General features: G+C 50.7%; 1 protein-coding gene across 2 annotated transcripts; it reads right to left on the minus strand.

The window, feature by feature from the left end:
• Window positions 1–1,281: 1,281 nt before the first annotated feature.
• On the minus strand, window positions 1,282–9,661 carry LOC140898225 (uncharacterized). Of its 2 annotated transcripts, none has more exons than XM_073311752.1 (4): window positions 9,409–9,661; window positions 6,014–6,140; window positions 4,203–4,316; window positions 1,282–3,847 (listed from the first exon to the last, which is right to left on the minus strand). In XM_073311752.1, exons 2-4 carry the CDS (start codon window positions 6,138–6,140, stop codon window positions 2,649–2,651), a joined length of 1,440 nt encoding a protein of 479 aa, XP_073167853.1. In that variant the 5' UTR covers window positions 9,409–9,661; the 3' UTR covers window positions 1,282–2,648. The 2 variants fall into 2 exon arrangements, with proteins under 2 accessions (XP_073167853.1, XP_073167852.1); XM_073311751.1 differs by having other exon boundaries at window positions 1,282–3,850.
• Window positions 9,662–12,428: the final 2,767 nt, after the last annotated feature.

Here is a 12,428-nt window from a genome sequence, read left to right on the forward strand (position 1 = left end):
TGGGCTGTATGCTTGCCGTGGTATGGCGAGACAAGAGGAGCCGAGCAGAGTTGCAGCGGAAGCGGTGGATGACGACGGTCATATAGAGGACCTGCGAGACCACCAGGAGAGAAGGAGAGCAGAGTGGCAGCAGAAGCGGTTGTTTGATGACGACGGTTTGCAGCCCTACTGCACCGTCTGCTGAAAACAGCATGGCGCCTGCATGCAAAAAGGCGTAAAATGATTGTCTGCCGTTGCTTTCACAGAGGGAGGGGTGACTGACAACATGTACCCAAAACCACCCGCGACAATGTTTTTGCCCCATCAGGCATTGGGAGCTCAACCCAGAATTCCAATGGGCGGCGGAGACTGCAGGAACTGCGGGATAGCTACCCACAGTGCAATGCTCCGAAAGTCGACGCTAGGCTCAGTGGACGCACTCCGCCGACTTAATGAGCTTAGTGGGGACACACACAATCGACTGTATAAAATCGCTTTCTAAAAAATGGACTTCTATAAATTTGACCTAATTTCGTAGTGTAGACATACCTTCCGAGAGCAGGGAATCCAAGCAGCTGAGATTAGCAGGGTGTAGGATGAGGTGAGTGAGGCAGACAGAGTCTTTGTCATCCCCACACAGGACACTCTGGTAGATGGGGAGGGGTGACCAGCTGGGCTGTCAGTCTCCTTAGCCCACTCTGGCCTCAAGGATGGGGGTCAGCCTGGCTCCAAGGTTGGCCCAGGTGGCCTGTTGTCTTCTCCAGCTTCCTTCTTGTCTCTGCCCAGTCTCGTCCTCTCAGCATTCGGGAGATGCTGCCACCTCCCCTCTTTATTCCTGTGGGGGCATCATTTGTAGTCTTTTAGATTTCAGGGATGGCTTCACCCAACACTCATAGGACAATTCCTGTGTCTCTCTGGCATTGATGCAGCAAGTACAGACTTCTCGGCCTCCACTGTCTGGCTCTCAAGAGGAAAGTCTGTTGTTTCCCAGCTCTGTTCCCTATACCACCCATCCTCTACCCCTTCTCACTGCATCTAACATCTCTGCAGGGATCAGGCAGTAACTCCATGCCCCATTCAGTCTCTGCCTCTCTGAGTGCGAGTCTAGCACTCACCATCAGTGTTCGTGCTGAGACATATTGATAAGGTTCATTGTTCATAGAATCATAGAATATCAGGGTTGGAAGGGAGCTCAGGAGGTCATCTAGTCCAACCCCCTGCTCAAAGAAGGACCAATTCCCATTCCCCCCCCCCCCCCGATCCGTAAATGGCCCCCTTAAGGATTGAACTCACAACCCTGGGTTTAGCAGGCCAATGCTCAAACCACTAAGCTATCCCTCCCCCAAACACACAATTGTTCAAACACACAAACATCTCATGACAAAGGGTAAAGAAAGGTTAAAATAAATAAAAAAGACTTCTGGCAAACAAGCATTTATCTCGTAATATCCTCAAAAAAAGCTATGCTAAATCCTGTCAAACTAAACTAATATCAAAGCATGTGACCAAATGGCCTCCCTAACATTTGATTTCCCCGGCACTGAGTACCCTACGCTCCCCACATCCACCGGACCCAACCATTCAATCACCCACTGTCTTCCCCAACCCATCCCTCCTGGTCCCTTCCAGAACCCAGCACCGTAGGGGATTTAGGGAGAGGAAGAGTTGCCAGCATTCAGGGACATTCACCCTGCAGGGACTAGCTCCAGGTAAGTGGGGGAGCCCAGCCCACAGGCTACTGGAAAATGAGGGGTGGGGACAGGTGTCTAGAGTGAATGTGGAGCCTCCCTCTCCTAGTCTCCATGGAAGGGGCATCCTGACTGGGAAGGGAAAGGAAAGAAGAGAACTTCATCCAAGCAGAGGGAGCTTCTGGAGGAATTTCTCTCTCCCGTTCCTCAGCAGTTACCAGGAGGCAGGAAGGCCCATCAGTTCAGCAGCCAGGGCTACAGCAGGGAGGAGGGGCTGATCAGAACTGCTCCTCCTCTGCCAGAGGTTTGCTTAGACCAGGCAAAGCCAGAGGGTCACTGATCAGATTGGGGTTAGCTGCTGCTGGAACCTGCCCCCAGACATGGGCAGCTGGATACCTGGGAGCCAAATGCCACTGCTGTGTGTGGGAATTAGGAAATGGAGTTTTTACTAAGACCGGCCCTAGTCAGGGCACTGAGAGAATTTCTCTCCTGTGTGGAGGAGTCTCTGATGTTCAATGTGGTGTTAGCTCCAACTGAAGCATTTTTCATGCTAAGCAGATCTGAGAGGGCTCCTCCTTGTTTGGATTTGCTGATGCTTGATGCTGTGTGCGCACCAAAAGAAGGTACCCCCACATTCAAGCTCTTTCTTCTGTGAATTATCTGATGGGGAATAATGTGTGAGCTTAGACTGAATCTTTCCCTCCAGTTATTGAAGCTTTTCCCACAATCAAAGTATTTATGGGCTCTCTCTCTTGTGTGGATCGTCTAATGTGAAGCAAGGTTTGATATTCAAATGAAACTTTTTCCACAGTTGAGACATTTATAGATTCTGTCCCATGTGAATTCTCTGATGTTTAGGAAGATATGGCCTGGGTTTGAAGCTTTTCCCACCATTCAAGTATTTATGGGGTTTCTCTTTTATGTGGATTGTCTAATAAGGTGTGAGTTCTGTTGGAAGCTTTTCCTACAATGGAGGCATTTTCACAGTTTTCCCCCCTTGTGGGTTCTCCCATGCTTAATAAGGCCTGTGCGCTGACTGAAGCTTTTCCCACACTCCAAGCATTTATAGGGTTTCTCCCCAGTGTGGATTCTCCCATGTCTAATAAGGATTGAGCGCCGACTGAAGCTTTTCCCACAGTCCAAACATTTATAGGGTCTCTCTCCTGTGTGGATCCTCTGATGTACAATAAGGGCTGATGATCCATTGTAACTTTTCCCACAGTCCAAGCATTTATAGGGTCTCTCTCCCGTGTGCAGTCTCCGATGGGTAGTAAGATTTGAGCTCCTATTGAAGCTTTTCCCACAGTCCAAGCATTTAAAGGGTTTCTCTCCTGTGTGGGTTCTCTGATGTACAATAAGGGTTGATGATTCAGTGAAACTTTTCCCACACTGAAGGCATTTATAGGGTCTCTCTCCCGTGTGGGTTCTCTGATGTGTAATAAGGGCTGATGTTACAATGAAACTTTTCCCACACTGAAGGCATTTATATGGTCTCTCTCCCATGTGGATTCTCCTGTGGTTAATAAGTCCTGAGTGCTGACTGAAGTTTTTCCCACAGTCCAAGCATTTAAAGGGTTTATCTTCCATGTGGATTCTCTGATGTGTAATAAGGGCTGAGGGTACACTGAAACTTTTCCCACACTCAAGGCACTTATATGGTCCCTCTCCCGTGTGGATTGTCCCATGGCTATTAAGGGCTGAGTGCCGACTGAAACTTTTCCCACAGTCCAAGCATTTATAGGGTTTCTCTCCCGTGTGGGTTCGCTGATGTACAATAAGGGCTGATGGTGCACTGAAACTTTTCCCACACTGAAGGCATTTGTATGGCCTCTCTCCTGTGTGGATTCTCCTGTGACAAATAAGACCTGAGCGCTGACTGAAGCTTTTCCCACAGTCCAAGCATGTATACAGTTTCTTTTCCTTCTGATTTGTCTGCTGGGCTGCAGATTCCTTGGGATCCTTGCCTCCTCTCCCACATTCAATGGATTCCTCCACTTTCTTCCTTGGGCATTTTCCTAGCTTCCTCTCTGACCTGTGCCAATTACTCCAGGCTTTTCTCTGTTCCCAGCACTGGGAGAACTCCCCTCCAGCTTTTCTTAAAAAGGTCCCCTGGAGTTCTACTTGCTCAAGTCCTTCCTGCTGTGGATCCCCCTCCTCGTTATCACTCATTGTCTCATCACCTGCTGGGGAAGAGAGTCCAGGGAGGAGTCATTGTCTGGACTGGCAGAAAGGGGAACAACAAAGAAGGAAAACACAACACAATAACTGTTGGGGAGATTGAGAAATTGGATTCTGCCTCAACATCCCACCCAAACACGCACAGGGAAGTGAAGTCAGGGAGAAAACTCCTGACAGCTAACAGGGTGGGTGGGAAGCCATGAGCGATATCGGCCATGATGATATGACACCTGCTCACCACAGCCTGATCTGGGTGGGATGAGGCAGAACTGAGGGGGCCACACCACATTTTGGGGATTTTCAGCTTTTTCCTCCATTTGCCATATAGTTTCTGTGTTAGTGTCACTGAATCCTCACCTGTGTGGGTGCCTCTTGGGATCTTCCTTTCCTCAAAGACCTGAAGATCCGGGACCCATGGCTCTTCCCCTGCTTCCAGCTGGGCAATCAGGTCAGGTTTGGGAATGGGGAGTCCTGCTCGGGGGCAAAATCAGGCATGTGAGTGCACTGAGGATCGGTGGAGTACTTGTCACAGAGGGCACATATTGAGTTTAAACTGACCCCATGATTTGCTGGGGGGTTGTGGGGTCTGAACAGATGGGCACATGGTCACTGAGCCCCCTTGGGAGAGGCCGATGTCTGAGGGAGGGGGAGTTGTCATACCCTCTCTAGGAGTGTTCAGGATCTCTGTGCTCTGGGGGACTTGCTGAGGCACACACAGATCTAGTGTTAAACCCCTGTCTCTGTGTAAACCTCCAGAGCCCTCCCCACAGATGGAGCTGTGATGGGATCCCAGCCTGGGACTGTGGGACCGCTGTGCCCTGCTGAACTCTCTCCAGCCTGGGATATCTCTTACAATGCCTTGCTAGTGACCAGCAGCAACCCCTCCATGCACTATTATCACTCAGCACAACCACATGTGGAGCCCCCCACACACAGCTAGATTGCATGAATAATCCCAGAGCCACTCATGAATCACACAAGGAAAGGCACCAGACCCAAATCCCTGTAGTTCCCAGCACTGTACCTCAGGAATATACCATCTAATTTATTAATTGGTTCACCACTTTATCAATGGAAAGTGGATATACAACAGCCTTTGATATCTGAGCAATTTACCATTCACTTCAGGCAAACTCACTGGTAAAGTTAAACAGTTAAACAAGTTTATTGACTATGAAAGATAGATTTTAAGTGGTATTAAGTGATAGGCAAAAAATCAGAGTTAGTTACCAAAAAAATAAAATATAAGTACGCAGTCTAAACTCTCGACCCTATTAGACTGGGCAACATCTAGATTAAGCAGTTTTTTTCACCCCACTGGATATTGCAGTCCACAGTATACAGATTTCACCTTCAGTGTCCTTGTTGCTTTCAGTGTAGGTGAGTGAAGAAGAAAGGCCCAGCATGTGGCCACTGTGTTCTGTTTTATATCCTCAGTCCCATGTGCTCGGGAAGCACAAATCTAGTCATGTCTGGGGGCTTTGCTGAGTCTCCAGGGCCAGGCTGAGCAATTCCCCTGGTGTGGCCTCATACCGGTGAGTCACTGAATTGTAACTCCCTTGCTGGAGAATGGCTGGTGATTTCTGCGCAATAGCACCCACCCGGCTGTTGGTTACCTCCCTTTTCATTGTCTCCGTAGAGCCAGTATCTGGGCACCTCCCAAGCCCACAGCATATTTTAGTTACAACCATATAAAACAATCTCATAACTTCATATGCACTAAAGATACACATATTTAGATAGAACAGTGACCTTAAGCCGATCAGAACCTTTTCCCTAATACCTCACATGGCATGCTTTATATGCAATATCACAATTACATACAGAAGAGGAATATGGGGGCTATAGGGGGCTCCCCCAAGGTATAGAGTGTCACAGGAGCCAGTTCCAGGAAGGGAGGTGCGCAGAGATCCTGCATGTGAGTAAGAATTAATGCACATAGGATAATAAATGGCTTCTGCCCCTGGGAAAGCTGGAGGGATGCGGATGAATTAGCAGGTCCATTAGGTTCATCCCATTGGAGAGGGTATGGAGGTAAATGGCTCTCTCAAACTGGAGCTTTGGACAATGCCATTCCGCTCTAATCTAACTGACCAGGGAAGAACCTGACCAGATGCAGAAACACAGACCCCGTGGCTTCAAATACCTGAGGGGACAGGAATCCTTACCCAGCGAGGTCACAGTCTCATAATTCTCCTGCATGACGTCCCTGTAGAGGGCTCTCTGACCGGGGTCCAGCAGAGCCCCCTGCCCCTCCGTGAAGTACACAGCCACCTCCTCGAAGGTCACCGGCATCTGAAAAAACAGGTGCTCCCCACTCAGTACCTGCTGTCCGAGCCACAATCCCACTATTCATGGGGGAAGAAGCACCAAAATACAACAGCTCTGGGAGGCCTGGAGGAGCAGAATTCTAGCCCAACCCACTCAGAGTGGCCATGAGTCTCCAGGGAACACAGAGAAGGTGAAAGCTCCTTGTCCCTCCCAGCAGAGGATGGAAGGCAGGGTCTTTTCATTGACCACACACCTACTAGGCACAAGCTGACATGGGAAGCAGAGCTCTGTGCAGGGGACAGGGACAGGAATCCCAGCACCTTCCCTTTGCATTTCACTTCAGTCTTGGGCCAGTGGGTTCAGGATCCAGCACCCTGGTCTGTTTTCCCAGCACTGTCCAGGGATTGTTTCCTGTTTCAGAAATGGTGGAATTTGCACCCCACCCCCACTGCGCCTGTTCATAAATCAGGCCCTAGGCTGAGCATGTCCCAGCAGGTTTATCACAACCTGTCCCCCTCCCTGCCTCATCCTGTGTATTCCCGCCCTGCCCCCTCTCCAACAATCCTCCCGAGCAGCTCCCTCCAAAATCCCCCACCTGAGCTGGATCCACCACAGCCATTTCCCTGCCCCGTCCCCTAGGAAGATGGGATGATCTGGAGCAAAACATGGTCATCATTCTGCAGCCTTTCAGGGTGAGAAGGGCAACTGGGGAGGTTTCTGAATTAGTGTTAGTCCATTTCACAACCGATTCTCCCCAGGCTCTTTCCCTGCAGACACACACTCTAGACTCTGCCATGCTGGAAAAACCCTGAGTTACGTTATTACAGCACAGACCTGACCGCTCCCACCGGGACTAAACCTATGAGACACTATTAAACCCTCCCAGGAACAGAGTCTCTGAGTCAAACCCTAGAAAAAAGCAGAATAAAATGAGCCACTTTGAAGGATCCCCCCCGATATTGTCCCCAGGCCAGTATTTTGTACTGGAACTGGAACAAAAAGTGAACCATCATTTTGTTTTACTGACTGAACCTGAACTGAACAAAAAAAGAGAGGGGGGGTGGACTATTACCAGTTAAAATAGATATCCAGCATTTTTAAAGCTCAATATTAAAAAAACTACAGTGATCTTATTTTCATTTCAAGAGCAGAAAACAAATTAGCCCATGGGCGGATGATAGCTCCCAGAATGGCCTGGCCCAGGACAGTGAGACGAGAATGAGAAGAGAAGGGGGCCAGCCCACAAGCGCGGGGAGCGAGAGGGGATGCTTGGGAGCTGCCTGCACACCATAGGAGGCAGAAGGGGGGCCCAGAGGTACAGAAACCATCTCTGAGATGCCCCCCATGGGGAGAGAAGGGGTGGGATGCTCCTTGGGCCCTGAAGTTCATAATAACTCTTCAAGCCCAAGGGCCAAGGTCATGGCTCCCCAACCTTCTCCCCTTAGACAGGCCTCCTCCCACGATCCCCAGCCCCTGGGGCAACTCCTCCCTCCAGTTGCTCCTCTTGAGGCAGGGTTCATGCTCCAAATTCCCTTCCCCACTGAAGCCGCCTGCAGGGCTCATTCCCAAGCCCCCCAGGACACTGTCTGATACACACCTCCAATCCCCCACCCCTACCCCTGATAGTTATGTTTCTCTCATACGTATGTCTTGATTCTAGATATCAACCCCCACTGTCAGCAGAGGACAGAGTCAAGGTAAAATTTCATTATACCATAACATGGATGAAGATGGAAATGTTTGAGTCAGAAGCCAGAAATAATGATGTCACAGAATGAATGTCAGTCACGTCTGAAATTGAAAGTTGAATTAGAACGTCTTCTGAAAGCTTTTGAAATCTCTAAAACGGAAGCGATATCTGGACGAAGGAAAGCCCAAAAAAGGAATGGGCCAATTCCTGATTCATTCACAGATGGGCCACATCTCTATAAGAAAGAAACATACCAAACTACTGGGAACATCCAAAAAATGTCACGCCTAAGCTGAATCAACTAGCAAAAATTGTACTGGCAGTTCCACCAACACAAGTGAGTGTTGAAAGAAAATTTCCAGGCCTCAAATATATCCTTTCACTGCAGAGGTCCAATATGGCAAAGCAAAAATGTTACTTCATGCTCAAACAAATTGTGCATGAAAAAAAAATCTTGTTAATTTCACAACACAAAAGCACTTGGAAAACTCAAGTAATGGTAAAGTAAAAAACAAATAAACAGCCAATAATCAAAACATTTTAAGTTGCAGCTCTCTTTTTTGAATTTACCTCCACTAAGATTTGACATAGGATTTAAACTGGTATCTGAACTTTTATTTTTGTTTCCTTGGGTGGCTAGAACCAGAAATGAAACTGAACAAATTGAATGGAACAGAACCTGAACCAAACCAAAATAAATACCAGTTGGACTGGTTGCCTGCTGTTGCTAGCAGTAACTCTGGTTTAACACAGAATCTGCACAGGATTCAGAGCAGGGCCCTGTTCAGTCCTGTCAACCCCAAACATTTAACATGCTGAAGTCAGACCCACAAATAATGAGACTGTCTTAAAAAAACAAAGACTAAATTTGGAGCAAGATGTGTGGGAGGTGGATATTTGCCTTGTAAATGCTGAGCCCTTGGGGGGAAGTCCCCTGCCTACCCCAATACTTGTTTGACCATTTCTAGGGGAAAAGATTCCACACTGGCTGCTGGAAAAGGGCAGCCCCCTCCCCTACCCCATGGGCTGGGGGAGCTGCCGTTGTATCTCTCACCATCCCGCTCCCTTCTCCTACTCTCTGGCTCTCCCTTCCCCAGCCGGTCTCTGCTTGCTCTCATATTCTCCTTCCAGCCTCCCTACAGCCCCTTCTCCTCACATCCCCCCTTTCCTTCCCTTTATCCCCACACTCCAATTTCCCTCTATTCCAGCTCTGTTCCCCTGAGCCCCAGAATCCTCTCCCTGATTCCTGGGTATTCCCTCAGCCCCCCTTCAGCAGCCCCACATCCCCATCCCGCCCCCTGCACCCCCGTTTACCTCCCTCCTGCCCCCTCACACGTCTCTGTTCACCATCACCCCTCAATGCCCTCTGGCTCTCAGAGCCCCCTGCCCTCTTCAGCCCCCTCTCTCTGTCCCAGCCCTCCCCACGGCGCGCGCTGGCTTCACCGGCCCCGCAAACACCGGGAGCTGGCGGCAGCTTCCCCGGGCCCAGGGCAGGGAATCGCAGCCAGCCCCGCTGGGAGCAGCCTGGGGCCAAACCCTCCCCCTGCAGCCAGGATGGCACCGGGGGGCACCGCTCCCTGGGGATGGGCAGGTCTCTCTTACCTTCCCTACAAGCGGTGCCCTCCCTGGGAGCAGGGGCTGGGGCCTGGGAAGAGGGGTCCTGGCCAGGCTGGGGTCTCTGCACCGGGAGAGGCTCCTGGGAGCAGCGGGAATGTTACTGCTGGAGATTCCCCTCTCCCGGCTGCAGCCAGGGCTCCGGGGTCCCCAGCAGCAGCCGCCGGGGCTCGGGGATCTTGCAAGGAGCGTGGGCTCCCCACAGCGCCGCAGAGTCACTGCAGCGAGAGCGATTCACTTCCTGCTGCTGGACTGGGTGACCCCAGCGATCGCTCCCAGAGCCGCATCACAGCTGCTCCTGGGTCCTAGTGTTCAAGGGATTGCACTGAAGCCCCCTGCCCCAGACCCTGCCTCCTGGGGGGCCCACATCCCCTGGGCATGGGCAGCTTCTCTCAGCATTAAGGGGACATCGTGCATAGAAGCCACCTTGTCAATGGGCAGAAAGGAGACGTGCAGATCCGGGGGAGGGGGGATAAGGAGCAAAGACTGGGAGCGCCGGTGAACCAGCTGAGCAGCAGGGGACAGCAGAGCAGCTCACAGCAGGAGTTTGCCTGGGACTGGGAAGCCTGGCTGTTTAAAAATAGCCAGAGCTTCCCGAACCAGCTGAGCAGCGGGGGACAGCAGAGCAGCCCACAGCAGGAGTTTGCCTGGGAGTTTGCCTGGAGTGAGCCCAGTGAGGCTTACGTCTTGCAAACTGCTCTGAGGAAGCTCATAGTAGGAAGGTGATATGGAAGGGGGGGGTTCAGCTGTTGTGACCTGCACTGGATGTGCCATGTTTGTCTTTCTTCCACAGGACAGAAGCGACTTTGTCTGTACAAAGTGCAAGTTGGTCTCCATACTGGAAGAGAAGATTGAAGGTCTGGAGCAACAGATAACGACCCTGCGTTGCATACGAGAAACTGAGGATTTTCTGGACAAAACTCAGGATAGGCTTCTAGGGGCACAAAGCTCTACAGATATAGAGCAGGTTGCACAGAGGAGCCAAGAGGCCACTGAAGAAGCTTGGCAACATGTGACCTCCAGAAGAGGTAAGCAGAATGTCCGGGTTCCAGTAACACAGACACAGGTAACTAACCGCTTTCATGTTCTCTCCACAGGTACCGTTGCCGAGAGTGGACCAGATGATATGTCTGGGGCGAGAAAGCAGAAGGAGACTCCGCTGGTTGGAAGGCATGAGATGCGATGTCCTGAGGTTGGGGGTTCCACGACCACCACTCCCAAGAGGAGAAGGCGGGTGGTGGTGGTCGGGGACTCTCTCCTCCGGGGGACTGAGTCATCTATCTGCCGCCCTGATTGGGAAAACCGAGAAATCTGCTGCTTGCCAGGGGCTAAGATTCGCGATGTGACGGAGAGACTGCCGAGACTCATCAAGCCCTCGGATCGCTACCCCTTCCTGCTTCTCCACGTGGGCACCAATGATACTGCCAAGAATGACCTTGAGCGGATCACTGCGGACTACGTGGCTCTGGGAAGAAGGATAAAGGAGTTGGAGGCGCAAGTAGTGTTCTCGTCCATCCTCCCCGTGGAAGGAAAAGGCCTGGGTAGGGACCGTCGAATCGTGGAAGTCAACGAATGGCTACGCAGGTGGTGTCGGAGAGAAGGCTTTGGATTCTTTGACCATGGGATTGTGTTCCATGAAGGAGGAGTGCTGGGCAGAGACGGGCTCCATCTTACGAAGAGAGGGAAGAGCATCTTTGCCAGCAGGCTGGCTAACCTAGTGAGGAGGGCTTTAAATTAGGTTCACCGGGGGAAGGAGACCAAAGCCCTGAGGTAAGTGGGAAAGCGGGATACCTGGAGGAAGCTCAGGCAGGAATGTCTGTGAGGGGAGGGCTCCTGCCTCATACTGAGAATGAGGGGCGATCAACAGGTTATCTCAAGTGCTTATATACAAATGCACAAAGCCTTGGAAACAAGCAGGGAGAACTGGAGGTCCTGGTGATGTCAAGGAACTATGACGTGATTGGAATAACAGAGACTTGGTGGGATAACTCACATGACTGGAGTACTGTCATGGATGGTTATAAACTGTTCAGGAAGGACAGGCAGGGCAGAAAAGGTGGGGGAGTAGCACTGTATGTAAGGGAGCAGTATGACTGCTCAGAGCTCCGGTACGAAACTGTAGAAAAACCTGAGTGTCTCTGGATTAAGTTTAGAAGTGTGTGCAACAAGAGTGATGTAGTGGTGGGAGTCTGCTATAGACCACCGGACCAGGGGGATGAGGTAGATGAGGCTTTCTTCCGGCAGCTCACGGAAGCTACTAGATCGCATGCCCTGATTCTCATGGGTGACTTTAATTTTCCTGATATCTGCTGGGAGAGCAATACAGCGGTGCATAGACAATCCAGGAAGTTTTTGGAAAGCGTAGGGGACAATTTCCTGGCGCAAGTGCTAGAGGAGCCAACTAGGGGGGGCGCTTTTCTTGACCTGCTGCTCACAAACCGGGTAGAATTAGTGGGGGAAGCAAAAGTGGATGGGAATCTGGGAGGCAGTGACCACGGGTTGGTTGAGTTCAGGATCCTGACGCAGGGAAGAAAGGTAAGCAGCAGGATACGGACCCTGGACTTCAGGAAAGCAGACTTCGACTCCCTCAGGGAACGGATGGCCAGGATCCCCTGGGGGACTAACTTGAAGGGGAAAGGAGTCCAGGAGAGCTGGCTGTATTTCAAGGAATCCCTGTTGAGGTTACAGGGACAAACCATCCCGATGAGTCGAAAGAATAGTAAATATGGCAGGCGACAAGCTTGGCTTAATGGTGAAATCCTAGCGGATCTTAAACATAAAAAAGAAGCTTACAAGAAGTGGAAGGTTGGACATATGACCAGGGAAGAGTATAAAAATATTGCTCGGGCATGTAGGAATGAAATCAGGAGGGCCAAATCGCACCTGGAGCTGCAGCTAGCAAGAGATGTCAAGAGTAACAAGAAGGGTTTCTTCAGGTATGTTGGCAACAAGAAGAAAGCCAAGGAAAGTGTGAGCCCCTTACTGAATGAGGGAGGCAACCTAGTGAC

Source organism: Lepidochelys kempii, chromosome 14, assembly GCF_965140265.1.
Source record: "Lepidochelys kempii isolate rLepKem1 chromosome 14, rLepKem1.hap2, whole genome shotgun sequence".
Taxonomy (NCBI): Eukaryota; Metazoa; Chordata; order Testudines; family Cheloniidae; genus Lepidochelys; species Lepidochelys kempii.